Source organism: Ochotona princeps, chromosome 6, assembly GCF_030435755.1.
Source record: "Ochotona princeps isolate mOchPri1 chromosome 6, mOchPri1.hap1, whole genome shotgun sequence".
In the NCBI taxonomy this organism is placed as follows: Eukaryota; Metazoa; Chordata; class Mammalia; order Lagomorpha; family Ochotonidae; genus Ochotona; species Ochotona princeps.
Genome location: NC_080837.1, coordinates 6,046,483 through 6,068,790, shown reverse-complemented (window position 1 = coordinate 6,068,790; position 22,308 = coordinate 6,046,483). Strand labels below are relative to the sequence as shown.

The 22,308-nt window shown below is 48.1% G+C and overlaps 1 protein-coding gene across 1 annotated transcript in view; it reads left to right on the top strand.

The window, feature by feature from the left end:
• The window catches only part of CHRNA5 (cholinergic receptor nicotinic alpha 5 subunit), a 38,381-nt gene extending 17,199 nt beyond the window's left edge, over nucleotides 1-21,182 (top strand). Inside the window, exons 2-6 of the mRNA XM_058665508.1 lie at nucleotides 8,189-8,340; nucleotides 13,863-13,907; nucleotides 14,974-15,083; nucleotides 15,827-16,658; nucleotides 19,936-21,182. Coding sequence (XP_058521491.1) covers nucleotides 8,189-8,340; nucleotides 13,863-13,907; nucleotides 14,974-15,083; nucleotides 15,827-16,658; nucleotides 19,936-20,097 — 1,301 coding nt within the window. The 3' untranslated portion in view covers nucleotides 20,098-21,182. The remainder of the gene's footprint in view (nucleotides 1-8,188; nucleotides 8,341-13,862; nucleotides 13,908-14,973; nucleotides 15,084-15,826; nucleotides 16,659-19,935) is intronic.
• Nucleotides 21,183-22,308: the final 1,126 nt, after the last annotated feature.

Sequence of the window (22,308 nt, the reverse complement as noted above, 5' to 3'; positions counted from 1 at the left end):
GACAGGAACTGGTGCGCATAAGATACTGGCAGAGGATTAGCTTGCTGCATGATGCCCCGTTCCTCAGGATTTTTTTTTTCTGTTGTGAAACTTCATCAGACACTAGCACCTAGAAACATGTCTGTGTTGTTGTCAAGCAGAGGATGGTAACCTCTCTGATAAACCAGATTATTTCTAAAACAAATGCATGATGTCATTTTCTAATACAAAATGAAGGACTCCTTGTTGCTAAAAACAGAGATTAAGTCCAAGCTGCCAGAGACGTTGCTCAGAATAGGGCATACTCTCTGCAACAAAAATGCATTTAAGGCACTGTGTTGATAGTAATCCAACCAGGCACAGATTCTTCAAAGAGGAAAAGTTTATTAACAGAATTATTCTATTTATGTTTATCTATTTGAAAGGCAGAGAAATAGAGAGAAACCTCCCGTTTGCCGATTTGCTCTCCAAAGGCCCATATGCATTCAGAACTGGACCAAGGCAAAGCCAGGAGTTGGGAATACAAACCAGGTCTCCCACTTAGGAGGCATGGATGTGCATCATGAGGAAGTTGCAACTGGAAACTGGGACACAGCCCCACATGCTCCTGTGGGAGAGGGGGCATCCTAAACAGTGTCTTAACTGCTGTACCCAGAGCCCAGTCCACACTCCCACCCTTCCCCCAAATTTGTGTGTGAAATGGCCGTGTTGGCTTCCTTGTAATATTATTAGCATGTGTGTGCTGGTACTTTGCTTTCCATTTAGACAGAGTGACCAGCTCAGTCACCATCTGGTTCATGCATGAGGCATACAATGCGTATGAGGGAGCTGTGCCTGCTTGCACGTTGTGTTTATCGTTGAGAATTTCAAGATGCCCAAGAAGAGACCTAAATCCTAGTGAGGGGGGGTGGGGTTGGAACCCGGATGCTTGCCAGTCTGAAATTGTGAGGAAGTGACAGGCACCAGCCGCGTCCTCCAACCTGATGTATGGAGAATGGGCACCACGCCCCCCATCCGGCTGTCACAGGTCCTGGCTGGCAAAGTGGGGGAGATACTCAGCTGGATGCTTAAAATCACAGGGTGAGAGAGATACATTTCGTTCGTGGCACTGATACAGCCACAGACCCAACTTTGGCAGTTTCAGGAACCCCAAGTGGAATGAATTGTGGATGAGATCACACCTTTTTATTGACATATTTGAAAGGTAAAGAGAGACAAGGAGAGACAGAAACATCTTTTTTCAAAAAAGATTTATTTATTTTTATTACAAAGAGAGGAGGAGAGACAGAGAGGAAGATCTTCTGTCAGATGATTCACCTCCCCAAGTGAGTGCAGCGGCCGGTGCTGTGCCGATCCGCAGCCAGGAGCCAGGAACTTCCTCCAGGTCTCCCACATGGGTGCAGGGTCCCAAGGCTTTGGGCTGTCCTCAACTGCTTTCCCAGGCCACAAGCAGGGAGCTGGATGGGAAGTGGAGCTACTGGGAATAAAACCGGCACCCATATGGGATCCTGGCATGCTCAAGGCGAGGACCTTAGCCACTAGGCCCAGAAACATCTTTTATCTGCTGGTCCACTTCCCAGAAAGCCACAGCAGCCCTGGGTTGGGCCAGGCCAAAGCTAGGAGCCAAGAGCTTCTTCTGGGTCTTCCACTTAGTTACAGGCGCTTGGGTCATCCTCCTGTGCTGTCCCTGGTACATTAGCAGGGAGCTGGATTGGAGCTGGAGCAGTTGGGGTTTGAAACAGTGCCCATAAGGGATGCTGTCTTTGCAAGAGGCAGTGTAACTCACAATGCCAGCCCCATAGAGATGGTGCCTTGAGTAGCCAGAGCTAGTGACGGAAATAGAATGATGTTTAGTTATGGGGACAAGATTCCAATGAGACAAGATAATATGTTTGAAATAGGCAGGTTCCTTCAGTGTTGCTTCTGACATTTCCTGTTCCCTGTAGTCCTTCTTGGTGGCATCCGCTCAAGCTGGGTAAGTTTTGTTGTTGTTGTTGTTTACTCATTTCCTTGAAAGGCAGAGTTAAAGAAAGAGAGGGAGAAATGGAGAGAGAAATATCTTCTATCTGCTGATTCACTCCCCAAATGGTCCCAACGGCCAGAGCGGGACCAGTCCACAGCTAGGAGTTTCTCTGGGTCTCCCACTTAGGTGCAGGCACGCCCAAGCAGTTGGGTCATCTGCTGCTGCTTTCTCTGGCACATTAGCAGGGAGCTGGATTAGAAGCAGAACATCTGGGACTTGAACCGGTGCCCACATGGGATGCTGATACAGCAGGTGGCAGCTTTACGTGCTATGCCCAGAGCCAGCTGTGAAGCTGTGTAATTCTAAGCCCCTGCTTCAAAGCAAGGCTGTGATGAGCTGGCAGAGAGGAGGCACTCATGCTTTCCTGTTTGGGTTTTAGAAAGCTGCAGTGCAGTGAGGAACAGAGCTGGGAGGACTCTGAGATGGTGGATCAGAGTGATGACACCGTGTTGCTTTTCTACTTGCATAGTCTGAGTGTCTCATTGTTACACCTCCTTATACTGCTTTAGTTACAGCCATTCTTTTTTTTTTTTTAATTTGGGATTTCCCCCCCACCAAACTCTTACCCCTCGACAGGTTTTCCCCACAGTGCTACACTAGTATAGTCCTTCATAAGGAGTCAGAATTCCACTGTCTCTTATTTAAGTGTGCCCTGACATTGCTGGTACAGACAGTGTCAGACAGTCCGGCATCCCATTGTCTACACATTTCCAGCAGTTTCATTGGCAGTCCATCTTTTGTTTGGAAGCAGGAATGCATGTTGCATTGTACCCCCACATCTGGATATGGTAGACCCCAGTACTCCATCACTATACATTTCCATAATTGAGAAGCCATGAAACCAGGTCAACAAACTTGAATTAGAACAATAGCCACAACAACCACAACCACCACAACAACAAATTACAGCACCATGAAAAAAACCACACCGCTGAGTAACCAAAACATGGGTGACAAAAAGGAAACACAGAAGTCTCTTGGGTAAAATGATGCTGCTACATGACAGCATGAGCCAGTGATGAATTCGACAAGAGAAAAGAGAGTATTTGGAATAAATGAAACTGAAATAAAAAGCATCAAAACACATGGGATGCAGCCAAAAAAACAGACAGCAAAAAACAACAACCACAAAAAAAACCCACCAAAACAGAAAAACACAACCAGTATAGATTGAGCTATTGAAGTTACACTGTCCATGATGGTTTCCTTATATTAGAACATATGGTATTTGTTCTTTTTTTTAAAGATTTATTTATTTTTATTGTGAATTCAGATATATATAGAGGAGGAGAGACAAAGGGGAAGATCTTCCATCTGATGGTTTACTCTCCAAGCGGCCGCAACAGCTGGAGCTGAGCCAATCCAAAGCCAGGAGCCAGGAGCTTTTTCCAGGTCTCCCACGCGGGTGCAGGGTCCCAAGGCTTTGGGCCATCTTCAACTGCTTTCCCAGGCCACAAGCAGGGAGCTGGATGGGAAGCAGCTCCCATATGGGATCCCGGCACGTTGAAGGCGAGGACTTTAGCCGCTAGGCCACCACACTGGGCCAAAGTCTTTTTATTATTTAAAAATATCTTATCTAGTTATTGGATGACAGAGTTATGGGAGTGTGGGTTGGGGGAGGAGAGAATCTTCCATCTGTTAGTTCACTTCCTAAGTGGTGACAATGGCCAGGCCAGGGGCTTCTTCCAAGTCTCCCACTTGAGTGACAAAGGTAACACATGAACCTTCCTCCGCTGCCTTTGCAGATGCATAGGCAGAATTGGAAGTGGGGCCATTGGAACAGGAATTGGTGCCCACGTGGGGTGCTGGCAGCGCAGTTGGCAGCTTAACTGGCTATGCCACAATGTCCAGCCCCAGTGTTTTTATTATGAAATTGTTACAGTTCTTTATTTTGTTCTAGATAAAATTTCCTTATCCGATACATGATTTGCAATTATTTTCTCTATGTTCCCTCTTTCCAAGTCAAGGGAGGAAGGAAACTCAACCCTGACAAGCCCTGCTGCCATCACTATTTCCTTTCATGCCCAAGAGATGCCAGGGCAAGATGGGATTCCTGCTCTCCTCAAACTGGGCTTCCTTTGAAACCTAAGACACGGGCGTTGTACGTGGAGAACAACACAGGACAGGATGTAATATGTGAAACTGGGTGAAACACTCATCAAATACAGTGTGAAAAGTCAATTTCCTGAGTCCATGGATCCTGTGTTGAAAGTAAAGTATTGATTTTGAATGGAATGTACACATGTTAATGGCCCAAAACTTAAAGATTACTTAAGGCAGAGTTACAGAGAAAAAGTGGAAACGGAGGGAGGGAGAAAGAGATCATATAGCTGCTGGTTTACTCCCCCAGTAACTGCAGTGACTGACCAGGGCAAGCCTGGAGCCTGCAGTTCTTTGGGGTCTCCCCTGTAGGTGCAGGAATCCAAGCACCTGGACTGTTTGCTGCTGCTTTCCCAGGTGTATTAATAGGGAAGTGGGTTAGAAGTGAAGCAGCTGGGTCTCCAAACAGCACTCACTTTGGATGCTGGTGTTATAGGCAGCAACGTAATTCACCATGCCACAACACTGGCCAGACGTAATTAATTTAAGTACTGATTTGGGGGGTGGTGCTGGCTGTACGGTATAGCAGGTAAGGCTGCCACTTCCAGCACCAGCATCCCATATGGGTGCCTGTTTGGATCGTGGCTGCTCCATTTCTGATCCAGCTCCCTGCTGGTGTGCCTGGGAAAGCACCCGAGGATGACCGAATTGCTTGGACACCTGCACCCACATGGGAGACTTTGATGAAGCTTCTGGCTGCTGGCTTAAGCTTGTTCCAGCTCTGGTTGTCGCAGGCATTTGTCTGCACTTAGAACCAATGAATGGAAGATTTCTCTCTTCCCTTCTGTCTCTTCCTGTCTGCAACTCTGCATTTCAAATAAACCAAAATACTGATTTTGAAATGGCAAGGCAAATGTTGATTATTCAAAATGACTTTTGAAAAGGAAACATCCTCTTTGATCCAGCTGATCCAGAGGTGACCTTGTGTATAATATGGTGCATGGACCGTCAGTCGTTCCCGCTGGACCGTACGTCTGCATGCTGTGAGTTGTTTGTCCTGGTGTGTTCCCAGCTCCTGTCTGGTGTCAAGTGTGTTTGCAGTAAGTATTGACTGAATGGATAAATGAGCAAAATTCAGCGTGGGCTGGAGCGCTCAGTGGACTGGAGCTCTCAGAGGAGGGCGTTGGCCCATCTGCTTCCTAACGCTCGGGAGCTGTGAGCAGCATAAACATTTAGAGCCAGCTAAGAGAACAAGATGGATAAGTAGAATTAAAAAGCACCATCCAAGTTTTGTGCTAAATGATCACTGACATTCGCACCTGCTATTTCTTGTAGAGTGTGTGCCAGAAATGCCAAGAGCATTTGCAACATTCAATGCATTACAGAAATATCCACAAAACCATATGTTAAGGTTCTCATTAGGTAGAAAATCGCGTTAGCATTTGATTGATGCCCTATTAGCTTTCAAACAAAATTTGAGATGGCTATTCAGGATAATGTTCTTCCCCACAGGCGGGCGTTGGGGGGGGGTGTTGGTGGCGAGAGATCTTTAGCTGCTACTGAAAGACAGTACGTTTACATTTTTTAAATCTTTTTAAACAGTCATAAGTTTTGTTGTTTCAGAGACCATAACATTTTTAGATGGTATTGAAAGAAGAAAAATGGTTGCATGATGGCATTTTAATTGGAACCTCTAAACATGAAGAATGACCGGTACTCTAATTGCTTCTCCATTTCTGTGCTGCTGTGCATTTCAGCCCTAAGAAACTTGGCTGAGAGGCGTGGCCCAAGCTCAATCATAGATTACATCAAGTGCTTGCACTGCTCAAGGGAGCAGGGTGGATATCCTGGAGCTGCTATGGAAATGGAGGAACAGGCAGATGGGAGAATGGGGGTGGGGCGGTTCAGAGCAGCTCAGCTCTGTCAAGAGATGCTACCATGCATCCTAATGGGAAGGGGAGAGTTTGTGTAAGGACCACCTTTTCTGGCAAACCCTATTTCTCTGTGCTTGGAACCCATCCCAACCAGCTGCCTGGGTGTCATTCTGTGTGTGCCAGTGGCATTTTTGGCACAAAAAAAATATCCTCACCTTGCAAGTGCCAAGATCCCTTGTGAGCGTTTGTTCGAATACTGGCTGCTCCACTTCCCATCCAGCACCCTGCTTGTGGCCTGGGAAAGCGGTCAAGGACGGCCCTATGCCTTGGGACCCAGCACCTGCATGGGAGACCCGGAAGAAGCTCCTGGCTCCTGGCTTCACATTGGCTCGGCTCTGGCCACTGCGGCCACTTGGGGAATGAGCCAGCAGATGGAAGATCTATCTTTGTGTATCTTATTCTCTCTGTAAATCTGCCTTTCAAATAAAAAAAAAATCTTTAAAAAAATGTTTTCAGAAAGTTGTTAATCCTGAGTTAGTGTCATGTTTGAACTTCACACATGTTTGTTACCTGTCACAGACTGTGGTCCAGAAATCCCAGAAAGTTCTTATTTCTGTCAAGGTTTCTTTCAGCTCAGGAGATGTATCATTGTGACTGTGACACAGATCTAGGCAGTCTTTGCCATTAGGATCTGCAATGTAAAAAAAAAAAAAAAAAGTTCCATTTTTGTTTGAAAGGGAAAGGGAGAGACAAAGACAAAGATTTCCAACCACTGGTTCACTTCCCAAATGGCCACAATAGCTGGAACTGAGCTGATCTGCAGCCAGGAGCTTCTTCCACCTCTCCCACATGGGCCATCCACTGTCACTTTCCCAGGTGATTAACAGGAAGTTGGATTAGAAGTGGAACAGCTGGGACTTTAACCTCATATGGGGTGTGCCAGCACCACAGGTAGAGGCTTAACGTGCTTTGCCATGGCATCGACCCCTTATTTTTGTTTTCAAAATAAGATCAGGCCATAGGGCCCATATGTGCGGTGGGAGATGGGCTCCCAAGCCCTGGGGAAATGGGGAACTGGTGCGGTGTGGGTCACATGTCCTAGATCTTGGGCCCCGCCTGTAGGTGGGGATTGGTTTTGTGAACCCTGGGGTGAGGGAATCTAGCGGGGCTTGGGTCTCCTGGCCTGGGTACCAGGGTCCTTCTACTAGGTGGGTGACAGGTTCATGAGTCCCACGGGAGGGGGTTTCGGTGACACTTGGGACACCTGGCCTGGCTACTTGGACTCGCCTGCAAGAACATGTCCTGCTTAATGAAGAAGGTGGAACAGTGGACACAGGCTCTGATGCAAAAGGAGACTATGGCAGCACATGTGGTGCTATAGCAGAACAGAACTAACTGGACAACAACCCCAAACCAACAATGGCAGCAAAAAATCTTGGTGAATGGAGCCAATGGACATTGGGAGGGTGACGCCATCCTCGGATCGGTGAAATCAGCAGCATTTCAGAACTGTCCAAACCACTTGGACAGAACCCTCGGAATATGTGCGCATTGAGACTCTGGGTTGATATGAGGTGGTGGTTCCTCATCCCTGGGTCTGGGACGTGTGGAAAAGTCGTGAGTGGCTTGCCCCTTTGTCTTTCCCCTTCCCCCAGGAACAACAAGAAGAAACAGTAAATTTGGAAGCAATGAATTTACCCAATTTTCTCTAAATCTTGATCCCTCCCACTGATCGATCATATAACCATTATTTTAAAAAAATAATAAATAAATCCAAAACAGATTTAGGCCCTGAAGTGGTTTTAGAAATGTGTGTAGCAGACAATAGTATGACAAGTCTAAATGCAGATATGCTAATATCATGCAAATGAAAACATGCTTACCTGCATTTGCGGTGATAAATGGCCTTTACCTCAATGTATCTGTTCTCTTTGCTCAGAAATTTTTGATAAGTAATTCCCCTGTCCCTGGCCACTTCAAAACCCTTGCTTTTCCTACGGTAAATGACTCTGTCTTAAGTACCGAATGTTTCTGGGAAGGTTGGCCTGTTCCCATAGTGAGCAGACTGGTGTAATGGAGGATTCTATGTGAACCAGTGTCTCTTATTTGAGTACATGTGTTTGGATCAGTATTTCACTGAAAAAGCTACAGTAACAATGGCCCACATTTCAGTTTGGTTCATTAATAATGCTGGTTTTTTTTTTTTTTAGGTATTCCTGTATGGTGGGAAAGAAAAGCCCAGTACACTAACTTCTACAAATTCGTTGTACAGGGTTGTCCGAGCCATCCTTGATGGCAAAACACGAAGACAGTTTGTTCAAGGATTTGTTTCAAAACTACGAAAGATGGGTTCGTCCCGTGGAGCACCTGCATGACAAGATCAAAATCAAATTTGGCCTTGCGATATCCCAGCTGGTGGACGTGGTAGGTGTGCCCTGCATTTTCCCATTTGGGGTTGGCGAGTCTACGATGTGCCGAGGCACTGGCCTCCCTGCTGCGTGAGGCATCCAGCTTCTCCTCAGGGCTGTCATCAGGGAAAGCAGTTATTTAAAAAAGCAATACACTGTGTCTGCATAGTGCTAGGTCGTTTAGAAAGTATTTGATCATCACAATACATCTGATACTTAATTATTTTTAAAGAGTTATTTTCATTTGAGAGGCAGAGTTATAAAGAGGAGAGACAGAGACATCTTCAATCTGTTGGTTCACTCCCCAAATGCCCATGACAGCTGGAGTTGAGCCCATCAGAAGCCAGGAGCCAGGAGCTTCTTCTGAGTCTCCCGCAAGGGTGGAGGAGCTGGCCCGGCGCGATTGCGTAGTGGTTAAGGTCCTTGCCTTGTGTGTGCCGGGATCCCATATGGGCGCTGGTTCTAATCCTGGCGGCCCTTCTTCTCATCCAGTGCCTGTGGCCTGGGAAAGCAGTCAAGGACGGCCCAAAGCTTTGGGACCCTGCACTCATGTGGGAGACCCGAAAGAGGCTCCTGGCTTCAATTGGCTCAGCTCCTCTCTGACTGTCCTCTCTGTATATCTGCCTTTCCAATAAAAAATTAAAATAAATCTTTAAAAAAATTATTTCAAAAAAAGGGTGGAGGAGCTCAAGGGCTTGGACTCCTCCACTTTATCAAGCACATTAGCAAGGAGCTGCATCAGAAGTGGAGCAGACAGGACATGAACTCGTACCTTTAGACTGTGCCAGCATCTCATTCAGAGGCTTAGCCCACTATACCACGGTGTCAGCTCTTGTTTTTTTTTTGTTTGTTTTTTTGTTTTTTGACAAACTAAGATATTAAGCTGTTTTGTGCCGACATTGCTCCTTGACAGCGTTAAACAGATGAGGGGATTGTAAGTGCCGCAGCACATCATCCACGCCTCTGTCAGATGGAAAACAGGTCCTGAGGTTTCCAAGAGACGTCCACAAGGGAGCGTCATTGTCTTGATAACTCAGTCTGACTGTCGAGAGAACCTTTAGTGAAGCCAAAAAAAGTCCATGTCAACTTGTAAATTACTATCTGCTTGTTCTGATCATGTCAGTCAGTGATTATTTCCCTGCTGTGTTCCCAGAGATCCACAAAGATTTTAAATATGGATAAAATATAGATGTACATACATGTACACACATATATACACATATATGCATATATAAAATATGTATATCCATACACATACGCTATATATATAATATGTATAAGCAAAAATATGTGTATGGCTTGATGTCATGATTTTTGCGAAGAATTTAGAAAGTGCCCCCAAAATGCCAATAAAAAAGTGAAAGTGAATTCTATTTTTTTTAAAGATTTATTTTATTTTTATTGCAAGGTCAGATATACAGAGAGAGGAGGAGAGACAGGAAAATCCTCCATATGATGATTCACTCCCCAAGTGACCGCAATGGCCAGTGCTGCGCCGATCTGAAGCCAGGATCCAGGAGCTCTTATGGGTCTCCCAATGCAGGTGCAGGGTCCCAAGGCTTTGGGCCATCCTCGACTGCTCTCTCAGGCCACAAGCAGGGAGCTAGATGGGAAGTGGAGCTGCTGGGATTAGGACCAGCATCCATATGGGATCCTGGCACGTTCAAGGCAAGGACTTTAGCCGCTAGGCCACTGCGCCAGGCCCTTAAAGTGAATTCTAATTCTACAACTTGCAGCAGACTAATGTTAACCCTTTATTATATTTCTGGCCAGTTTTTTTTTCCTCCTTTGGGTATGTCACAAATGGAAAGAATCCTAGCTATAATTTTGGTTCCTATCAATTTATTCTCCTGCAATTTCCATGATGAACATTTTCCTTTCATTAAGTGATCTTCAAATATAATTTGCATGGCTACCTGATTGTCCTTTTAGTGTAAAGTAGTCATTTATTTATTTGAGAGGCAAATTGACAGAAAGAAGAGACAGGAAAGAGAGAGAGAGAGAAAAAAAAAAAGCTCGATTGCTGGTTTGCTTTACAATCACCAGCATACAGAACCCAGAGCTGAGAATTTGATCCCAGTCTCTCACGGGGATGTCAGGGACCAAGCCAGAGTGCCACCTGCTGCATCCGAGCATCTGTGCTGGCAGGAAGTTAGAGTTCAAGGTTGAGGCTGGGAACCCAAGCCACACACTTTGATGTAAAGTGTGTGGTCTCAGCCGGGGACATCAGTCACTGTAATTTCTTCATGCAGCCTTCTTATTGTTGGCAGAAGATTGTCCCCAGTCTTCTACTCTAAGTGATAAAAATGTTGTCACTATGTGCCTGGATGTCTGTATTTCTCCTTTCCATGAGCCCAAGAGCATGTGAAACTCCATTGATGTGTCACTTTATTGCTTCCAGAAAGGCCGCTGAAAATCCATGGGCTCTGTGCCCAGCCCTGTGTTGGACACCATAAATGCAAATGGGCGAGCAGAAGTCAGGGCCATGGCTCTTGTCCTGGAAGATCTTTACAGCTGGGGCTGTTGGCACCTATATGACCATGCCCCAAGGAGCTGGGAATTAAGCTTTGAGGACTGAGACAGTCTAAGTGGGCAGCAACTGCAGAGAGGGCACCTGAGCTGGCCTCGTAGGCAGCATAGGCCTTGATAACACGCAGAGGAACAATTCTTGAATATGAAGGAGCCGTGGGATCTGGAGCCTTTTGGTGGAGCCCTACAGCACTGGGGGCAGTCTGGCAGTGGCGCCTGCCCTGCCACTCACCATGCCCTCGTGCCAGTCTTTTCTTGTACTTGGAGAACCTTCCTGTATTCTAAAAGGTCAACTTCATTTACCAGGCCTGATAAAGACTTCCCAGACTCCCTAAGACAGCAACTCCTCAGCCTGATTCTCTTGCACAGTGCCTGGGGCTCAGGCACTCTGGCCTGGCATCTGCCATGCAACACAGGCAGCTTCTCGCCCTCATGTTCTGTCCCAGAGCCTGGCACAGTGTCTGGATTTTTTTTTAACTTGGCATTCGGAAAGTGATCTAATTGGGAAAAGCAGCACTGGAGGACTGGTGGTAACATACCTGGCATGGAGTGGGCAGGAGCTACAGTGGCTTAAGAGGCGAGTTAGACAACCACACAACAGGGACAGGACTTGCTCCAGGGGATGGAGGGAGTGTTGAATCCTGAGTGACGAGCAGTGAGGCACAGCAGACATTGGGAACATGAAGTCAGTGGTTACAGGAGCCCGGCAGAGGAGAGGATGAGCTTTCGGTGGTGAGCTTCAAGGTGACCATTCTAGAGACCTCAGAAAGTCAAGATGGCGCTGAGCTAAGAGGGCAGGAGGTCAAGGTCGGCTTGTTAGGGGTTTGCAAAGCCAAGAGGGAGAGGAGGGCCTGATCCCAGAGGAGGTGGGGGGAGGAAGAAGTGGGGGGCAGACCGTCCAGGAGGTCAGGGGCCGAGGCCACTGGAGGGCGGGGATGGAGAGCTCACTGCAATGCTTCTGCAGTATTTGATCTTCTCTGTATCACTGAAGTCGGTACACCCTACTCTGTCATCGTTTTGGATGGGTTTTCCTTGAATCTCCCTCAGATCTCTACCTTGTTCCCTTGAGGTCACATGGTATTAGGTCATGGCCAACTGCTATGTCTTCAGAGGAATTTAAAAACTTAGCTGTTTCTCCTTGATTTGTGTTGCTCTTTGAACTGTAAGCATTGCCTGGCCCTCAACCCATGGAGCAAATGTTATATGCTTTCACATTGTTTTCTGGGGGAGGAGCCCATGGTTTTCATTAGATTCTTTTTTTTTTATTATAATCTATTTTATTGTGTTGTTGTTGACAATCTTTACATAGTTAATTACTCATTAGATTCTTAAAATTGCCCTCTTGCCAGACCGTCTCGTGGTGATGGGCTCTTCAGGACTTTCTGAGCTGTGAAGGCCTCTGCCTAGAACCTGGCCTCTAATGGACAGATTCTGACAGAGGGATTGTTAGCTGCTTGGGGTGATAGGTGGCTGGGGTTGACTGGTAGAGGTTTGTTTAGGAGGTGGTGTGGTTCTAGGCGAGTCGCCTCCCTGGGCCTGTTTCTGGATTTGTGGAATGAAGGAATCGCTAAGACGTCGGAGTCCTTGCCAGCTCAGGGTTTTCATCAAGGACGACTGCCTTGTGGGCTCCAGCAGAGAGGGGATGACCTCGCCAGGTGTCTAAGCACGCATTCTCCCCTCCTCCGAGGGAGCTCTCCCAGGGCTGGAATCCTGTGCTGGTGTGTCACCACCACTTAGCTGGCTGTCCCCATCCTCCTGCCCCATGCTGTGCCCACACTGTGTCATCCTACGTGTGTGTGTGTGTGTGTGTGTGTGTGTGTGTGTGTGTGGTGGGGTGACCATGACTGGCTGTCACTGGGTCCCTGGGTTCCACGAGACTCCAGTAAGATTTCATGGAAGAGATGTCACTCCACTTAGGCCTTGACCATCTGGGGAAAGGTGGGAATAGCATTGATTGGGACAGGATAGGTGATACATCTCAGTGCCTCTGGAAATGTAGAACTGAAAAGCTGCATGAGGGCTCAGATTGGTTTATCCTTCTCTTACAAGCTCCTGGATCCCATATGAGTACCAGTACATATCCCGGGTGCTCCACTTCCCATCCAGCTCCCTGCTTGTGTCCTGAGAAAGCAACAGAGAATGACCCAAGTGCTTGAGCCCCTGCCATTCACTTGGGAGACCCCAGTGGACTTCCGGGTCATGGCTTTAGCCCTGGCTGTTGTGGGAGTAAAATGGATGGTCTCTGTCTCTTCCTCTCTGTATCACTTTGCCTTCAAATAAACAAGCAAACAAACAAACCAGTAAACAAATATATTTTTTACGTATGTCCTGTAATTAAGGCTAGTTCACAGTTCACTGGCAAGCTTTCTCCCCCTTATGGTGTTAAACACATGAGATAGTGCTATCCTCCTATCTGGAATTGCCTCTTAGGTTTGAGAAAATGTAGCAGTCTGCACCATGAATGATAAATCTGAAACTGCCCGCAGAGTGGGTGGAGGGAAGCAGCTGGGCTGGGGAAGGATCCTGCCTTTCTCGCAAACCAGAGTGGATGCAGAGTGTGGGCATCACGGGCACAGAGCTGTTTGCGGAAACACTTGGGCTTTCTAATGTAAAGAAGGACTCTGTAGGGCCCAGGGCAGTAACCTAGTGATTAAAATCCTCATCTTGAACACGCCGGGATCCCATATGGGAGCCGGTTCTAATCCCGGCAGCTCCACTTCCCATCCAGCTCTCTGCTTGTGGCCTGCGAAAGCAGTTAAGGATGGCCCAATGTCTTGGGACCCTGCCACCCGCATTGGGAGACCTGAGGAAGAGCTCCTAGCTTCAGATTGGCTGAGCTCCAGCCATTGCAGCCACTTGGGGAGTGGATCATCGGACAGAAGATCTTCCTCTCTGTCTCTCCTCCTCTCTGTATATATGACTTTGCAATAAAGTAAATAAACCTTTAAAATAAAGAAGGTCTGTATTTTTCACGGGCATCGGCAGCTCTATTTAATTTTTATCTTTCAGGATGAGAAAAACCAATTAATGACAACGAATGTCTGGTTGAAGCAAGTATGTACAAAGTTCCCATGGGCCCTCAGCTGGGGTTGGGCACCACAGGTGACTACAGGGAGGACAGCCCCAAGCAGCTGAGCTGTGTAGTCTGGGTGGGCTGATGGGATGCAGAGGGGTGAGGGTGGATGCGGCTCTTGTAGTCTGAGTGCCAGCTACCCTGCCAGGGCAGGGGATCGGGGTAGAGGTGAGCTACGGGGAGGGTTCTAGGATATAGGGAACAGGAAGCTGCGGGGTCGCCATGGTAGTTTCAGCTTTTCTGAGTGACAGGAACATGAGCATGGCTGTAAGGAAATACCGGAATCTCCTCAATCCCTTTACCATGAAGTGCTTCCTGTGAGGGACCAACATACATGAGCCCACCACTGTTGTCGGGTGTTCCTCTGTTCTGTCGTCATCCCTGATTGTCAGACTTGCTGCTGCCAGTTCCCTAACCCAAACTCCTCAAAGGCAGGTGGACTGGCCAGGTGTGGAGGGGGCAACTCTTTTTTTGACAAAGCGCCCATCCACTGATTCACTCTCTGAATGCCTGCAACAGCCAGGGCTGGGACATGCCAAAGCTGGAAGCCAGGCACTCCATCCTGGTGGGCGTCCCCCATGCGTATCAGGGATCCACCCACTTGAACCATCACCCAGTGCCTTCTCGGGGGTACATTAAGAAGGAAGCCAGAGTTGTGGGAGCAGAAGCAGGACTTGGACCCAGATGCTGTGCTGTGGGAAGCATGTATTTCCAACAGCATCTTAACTGCTAGGCCACAAGCCCCACCTTGGGTGCAGCTCCTCCCACGGTCCTTGTCCTTACAAGCAAATTGAACAAGGAGGTTAAATATATGGAATGTATAAGAAATCTAGCTCCCCCTTTCCTGAACCATTCCCGCCCACTAGGGTGGAAAAGAGAAATGTTGTGCTTGAACCTGGGCCAGAGGGTCCTGTGGCTTCAAGGCCATGGACACACCCAGCTGTGTGCCCAGGACCACGGGCAGCATCCCTGCAGAAGGAGACAGGGCTTTGCTCTCTGGCCATCAGAAGGACATTGGCCACTGAGGCCAACTTCTGTGTTTTAAAGCAATGGATAGATGCCAAGCTCCGGTGGAACCCCGAGGACTATGGAGGGATCAAGATGATCCGGGTGCCCTCGGATTCCCTCTGGACCCCAGACATCGTGCTATTTGATAAGTAAGTTCCCCTGCGAGCGTACCCCATGCGTACAACTTGCCCAGCAGACGGCACATGAAGCCAACTGAGGGAGCAAGATGCCTCCTCTCTTTTGGAAACACCAGACCTGATACAGGCATTTCGTGTCATGAACCTGCCAGTGGGATCCATGGTTTTTCTCTCCCTTCTCGGTGTCCTGTTTGCGGTTCACAAAAATGATTGATTTCTGAAAGCAGCAAGAGAAGCGGGGTGAACTGAAAAACGTAAGGAAGTCGGGGTGGAGGAATGGAGGTGGCGTCACCTGTGATGAACCCCTCACCCCCTCACTCCCTCGAGTCACGCAGCTGACCCAAGCTGCCGACGCGTGTCGTGGCTGGTGGCTGGCCTCGGGTGCTCATGTCCTCCTTACGGCCATGTTGTGGACTAAGCGTAATCATGTGTTTTCCAGCAAGGAGACAGAGGCCCAGCTCATGTTACTGGCAGGCGGGTAGGGAGGGCTTTACACCACAGCCACGGACAGCCTATGGACCTTCTTAGGGACAAACACCCACTTCCAGGTCTGGTGAGGGTATTTTTCAAAGCTCTCTGTTCTGGTAGAGGGAGATGTTTAAGGAAGATGTCGCTAGGTGAGGAGGCCCTGCATGTAAGAATAAAAAAATGATGCCATCTGTTACAGAATCTGTTACATGAAGCTTGTAAAATGCAAACTTTGGCTTATTAACTTTCATCATTGTTATGTGTGTGTGTGCATGTGTGTGTTTTAGTGCGGATGGACGTTTTGAGGCGGCCAGCACAAAAACAGTGGTCAGGTACAACGGCACCGTCACCTGGACGCCACCAGCCAACTACAAGAGCTCCTGCACCATCGATGTCACCTTCTTCCCGTTCGACCTGCAGAACTGCTCCATGAAGTTTGGCTCGTGGACCTATGACGGCTCGCAGGTGGACATCGTCCTGGAGGACCAGCACGTGGACAAGAGGGATTTCTTTGACAACGGAGAATGGGAGATCGTGAGCGCCACGGGGAGCAGGGGCAACCGAAGCGACAGCTGCTGCTGGTACCCATATGTCACCTACTCCTTCGTGATCAAGCGCCTGCCCCTCTTTTACACCCTCTTCCTCATCATCCCGTGCATCGGCCTCTCGTTCCTCACCGTGCTCGTCTTCTACCTGCCCTCCAACGAGGGCGAGAAGATCTCCCTCTGCACCTCTGTGCTTGTCTCGCTCACCGTCTTCCTGCTGGTCATTGAGGAGATCATCCCGTCCTCATCCAAAGTCATCCCGCTCATCGGCGAGTACCTGGTGTTCACCATGATCTTCGTGACCCTGTCCATCATGGTGACTGTCTTTGCCATCAACATCCACCACCGCTCGTCCTCCACGCACGACGCCATGGCGCCCTGGGTCCGCAGGCTGTTTCTCCACCAGCTGCCCAGGCTGCTGTGTATGAGGAGTCACGCCGACCGCTACCGCGCCCAGAGGGAGGAAGCCGAGAGCAGGGCCAGGCCCCGGGCGCCCAGGAACACCCTGGAGGCCGCGCTCGACTCTGTCCGCTACATTGCCAGACACGTCACCAAGGAGAACGACATCCGGGAGGTCTGTGGCGTGTGTCTCTCACAACTGACCTCTGGTGCCCGTGGCAGACTGTACAGTGCCAGGACAGGTTGACCCACTTGGCTTGGCTTCCTTCCTTGTTTTTAAAATTTACTTGTTTGGAGGAAGAGAGAGACCTTGCTTGGTTCACTCCCCAAATGGCTATAATGCCCAGGGTTGGGTAACTTCTTGTGGGTCTCCCACGTGGGTGTAGGGACCCAAGCACTTGGGCCATCTTTCACTACTCCACCAGACTCATCAGCAGGGAGCTGGATCGGAAGTGGAGCAGCATCATATATAGTGGCTTAATGTTCTGTGCCACCATGCTGCTCCTAGGCTGCTTTCTAGAAAAGTCTTTTACCAAAAAGTGGCTTATTAAGACCTCTACGCAACAGGGCTTCCTCACATATCTCCCCCCTTCTCCTATCAGCATCTTGCCCGACTCTGAGGAAAGTTTGGCATTCTCAGGAATAGCATCTTGTTGTGTTTTGGGTTGTGACAATGAGGAACTGATTTATCTTTGCCTTTTTTTCTGAACCTCACTGGTAATCTACAGGTACAACTGCATTATAATTTATCAGATTCTTTTCTAAAGAATGGCCTGAATATAGGCTCTGTAAAGAAAGCTAATAAAGTTTTCTAAAATAAATCACTTCACTGTTCATCTGCAAGTGAATATGAGGAAAGTGAAAGGGAGTGGGTGCTCTCGTGCACTGTGTGTCATGAGAAGCTTAGTAACACGCTTCACTTGCTTAAAAAGCAGAAATTTGCAGGACCTGTGTTGTGGGCTTATCAGGTAAAACGTCTTGCCTGTAATGCCAACATCTCATATGGGCACTGGTTCAAGTCCCAGCTGCTCCACTTCCAGTCCAGCTCCCTGTTAAGACATCTAGGAAAGCAGCAGAGGATGACTCAAGTGCTCAGGCCCCTGCCCCCTACACAGGAGACACAGAAGAAGCTCTTGGCTTTGGACCGCCCCAGTCCTAGCCATTGCAGTCACTGGAAGATTGATGCATTTTCAGAAGACTTGAAAGCCATGTGTTTCCTGGCCCTTCAATGCTGAGTAGCACCATGCCTTAGGGCCTAGTTGTTGTGGGGAACCTGTGCTTGGAGGCTCAGGCAGCGGAAGCCTTGGTTGGGGCAGGGTGCTGGTAGGTAGGGAAGCTGCTGGCACCCAGTTGCTAGGCTCCACCCACCTCTCCCTGCAGGAACCTGTGTAGGTTCAGCCTCTGTTGATGCTGCCTCCAAGGCCAGCTGTTCTGTCCCCATGAGTTCAGATGAAAATGGTGCCCAGGAAACCCAAACACAGGTCAGGGGAGAAAAGCAGAGTAATAGGCTTCTCACGCGAATTGTTCTGAACCAGCATGAAAATGTGGCATGAAGTTAACCTCAGTTAGAGTCTCTTAAAAAGTTACCACCACTGGGCGCCACACAGTGGCCTAGTGGCTAAAGTCCAGGCGTTACACATGCCGGTTCTAATCCCACTGACCACGTTTCCCATCCAGCTCCCTGCTTGTGGCCTGGGAAAGCAGTCGAGGACGGCCCAAAGCCTCGGGACCCCGCACCCGCATGGGAAAACTGGCTGGTTCCTGGCTTTGAATTACACAGTTCTGGCCGTTGCGGCCGCTTGGGGAGTGAATCAACAGATGGAGGATCATCATATCTGTCTCTGTTCCTATCTGTATATCAGCCTTTAATAAATCTTTGAAGAAAATTACCACCACTGGGTGTAAGTCATACAAATAGCTGTAATTTATTATCACCTTGTATTATTAGAAGAAATCCAAGTAATAACTTTATTTTTTTCAAGACTTATTTTTTTTTTTTTTTTGAGAATTCAGATATACAGAGAGGAGGAGAGAGAGAGAGGAAGATCTTCCATCTGATGGTTCACTCCCCAAGTGACTGCAATGGCCAGTGCTGTGCCGATCTGAAGCCAGAAGCCAGGAACTTCCTCCAGGTCTCCCACGTGGGTGCAGGGTCCCAAGGCTTTGGGCCATCCTCGACTGCTTTCCCAGGCCACAAACAGGGAGCTGGATGGGAGGTGGAGCTGCCGGGATTAGGACCGGCACCCATATGGGATCCCGGCGCGTTCAAGGTGAGGACTCTAGCTGCTAGGCCACAGTGCCAGGCCCCCAAGTAATAACTTTATTAAAAACATATTAAGACCAACGATACCACCTGTACTACAAGTTGATGTGTACATAAACAAATCTCATAGTATCTTTAGATGTACTTTTTAAAGATTTATTCTATTTGAAAGAGTTAGAGAGAGGAAGAAAGAGATCTCTTCCATCCTTTGGTTCATTCCCCAAATGGCCACAGTGACCAGAATGAGGCTGATCCAAAGCCAGGAGCCAACAGCTCCCTCCAGGTCTCCCACATGGATGTAGGGTCCAAAGCCTTAGACCATCATCCGCTGATTTCCCAAGCCATAAGCAGGGAGCTGGATGGGAATAGAACAGCTGGGACTTGAACTAGTGTCCTTATGTGATCCTGACATTGCAGGCAGTGGCTTTCATGCTAAGCCACAAACTCTGGCGCTGCAAAATTTCTGCTTTTTAAGCAAGTTAAGCATATTACTAAGCTTGGTATGACCCTATGATGCAGGCAGAGGATTAGCAGGCTACACCACTGTTACCTTACACCTGTACACCACCGCTACACCCTTAAGATTTATTAATTGGAAAGGTGACACAGAAAAAAAGAGAGGTGTTTCAGCCACTGGTCCTCTCCCCAAGAGGCCACAAGTGCCAAGGCTGGCCCAGGTTGAAGCCAGGAGCCAGGAACTCCATTTGGGTCTCCCAAGTGAGTACAGGAGCCCAAGCCCTTGGGCCATTCTCTGCTGCTATCACAGGCTCATTAGCAGGGAGCTGGAGGAAGCTTGAGGAGGCTGTATATGTATATATTGAAGATTTGTTTTCATCTGAGTTACAGAGAAGACATATTTTCCATCCACTTGCTCACTCCCCAAACGGCTGCTATGACCAGAGCTGAGCCAATCCAAAGCCAAGAGATTTTTTCAGGTCTCCCATGTGGGTACCAGGACCCAAGGACTCGAGCCATCCTGCTCTGCCTTTCCAGATCCAGCAGGGCGCTGGATCTGCTACATCACCCAGGAGGCTGCATTTGGAACTCAGCTCGGGCATTTATTGTTGGGCAAGAGGGATTTGGCCTTCAGCTCAACAAGCTATACCTTAAAAAAAGAAAAAAAAATATATGTACGCATACAGTTGCCACTTGTGTACTTAACATGCTTTCTCTTTTTCTTTGGTAACAGGTGGTGGAGGACTGGAAGTTCATAGCCCAGGTGCTGGATCGGGTGTTCCTGTGGGTGTTCCTTCTAGTCTCGGTGGTTGGTTCCCTTGGGCTTTTTGTTCCTGTTATTTATAAATGGGCCAATATCATCATACCAGTTCACATTGGAAATGCGAATAAGTGACACTTGACTGAGGAGTTGTAGTCTGAATTTTGTTAGCAAGCATAGTGCTTGTGGCTCCTAGAAAATGATGAAAAATGTAAATTGTGCTTAAAACTTTTTTAAAAATTGTTTTTCAGAGGAAGAAAGAGAGCTCCCATTCACTTGCTGATGCCCCAAATGCCCACAAGGTTGGACAAGGCCAAAAGCAGGAGCCAGGAGCTCCATCTGGGTCTCCCCTGTGGGTGGCAGAAACCCAACCACTTAAAACAAGCACCTGCTACTCCCAGGGTGTGCATTTGTAATAAACTGGAATTGGGACTGGATCTGGGACTTGAACCCAGGTACCCTAATAGGGGATGGGGGTGTTCTGGGTGGCCTCCTTTTACCCACAAGGCCAATAGCCTGCCCCCATATTTAAAAGTTAATGCAAGCCTTAGCTGACTGGCAGTAGCTAACATTGATCTGTCCTAATACACCATCCCTTAGGACACCTGCTAGGATGACTGCAGAGATGCTCAGAGCTGATGCTGAGAACAGCAGCCAAGTGCTCTCTCAGCACAGCTCAGGGGCTGTAGGCAGCAGGGAGGTGTCTCACTGTGCTCCAAAGCTCCAGGTATATGTGAAGGGTCAGTCAGAAATGTTCCCTGTATTTTGTAAAAATACTAGAATTCTTTGTCCTGGATTCAGAGGAATTAGCTCAACTTTTAGCTTACTATTACACTGTTCTATGAAAGCAGCTACTTGCTATAAAAGTAACTCAGTGGGATGTTTTTCTGTCATTTTCTTTTTTCTCGAAGGTTTATTATTTGAAAGGCAGAGCCACAGGGATATTCCACCTGCTGATTCACTCCCCAAGTGGTTGCAATGGCCGAAGCTGGGCCAGGCAAAGCCGGGCACCAAGAGCTTCATCCAGGTCTCCCACATGAGTGCAGGGTTCCAAGCACTTGGGCTTGCCTTGGCTGCTTTCCCAGGTGCACTAGCAGAAAGCTGGGTGGGAAGCAGAGGAGCCAGGCCTGGGAGGAAGCGCCTCAACTACTGACTTGAGTTCTGCACCAGACTCCTGCCCCTGCGGTAACTGCCTTCGTCACTGGCCTTCCATTGCAGTATCCCCGATTTCTGTGCATTCTCAGCCGCAGATCCTTGGCGCTCATTTCAGTCTCCTTGACTCACCAGCAAATCCCCGTTTCCCCAGCAATGGAGCGGTCTTAAAGGAGTCGACTGCAGTGACATGAATCCCATTCTAAAAACAGGACTATGTTTAAATCACCCTGGGGAAAAGCCAGCGTGTTAGATTCTATGTCAGCATGCTGTTACCTACCAAGGATGTTTCAGTTTTCCCTTTCATTCCAACCATTATACAAATAGAATCTTAGAGTTGCAAGGGCCTTTAAGATATAATTTCATCTTATAAAAGATAATTTCATCTTATTAAAGATGATGACTGTTCAATTTTGGGGGCCAGCATTGTGGCACAGTGGGCTAAGCCACAGCTTGCAACACTAGCATTTCCACAGGGGCTCTGCGGTGTGTCCCTAGCTGCTTCATTTCCTAGCCAGCTCCCTGCTAATGAACTAGGGAAAGCAGAAAATGGCTTCAGTGCTTGGGCCTCTGCTACCCACGTGGGAAACCTGGAACAAACTCCTTGCCTAGCTCTGGTCGATGTGGCCATTTGGGGACATGAACCTGCAGATGAAAGATCTAACTCTGCCTTTCGAATAGATTTAAAAATCTGAAAGTTCAGCTTCATTTCTTGGACCCTAATTCAGCAAAAACCAGAGAGAAAATACCGGTGGAAACCTTACACACTTGATGGAGAACCCTTAGCTAGTGAGGTGACAGGTAAGGTAAGCCAGCTTAGTGTCACTCTCTGGAAGGTGGGGGACGCTGCGTCTGATTTGTCATGTACCATGCCTACTTGTTTATTGCCTTTTAATGAGTGAAAGTCTGGCTTGATGCGTTTGAACTGCGCGCTAGCTGTCGTAGCTTGTGCACACCCCTTCCTGTTGCGTGTGATTTTTGTACATAAAGAGATCGCCTAGAACAAAGCTTCCTGTGGCTTTTTGAAACACGAGTCAGCAGTGGATTTTCAAATTATACCTTTTTATTTTTGCACAGGAAAAGCACTGCCTAGCAAGAAAGTGCAAGTGGGCTTTTCAATTGTCTTCTCCATTACTGACTATGAGTCACGGGTATAACACAGGATGCTGTTTGCTAACGATCACCTACCAAGGG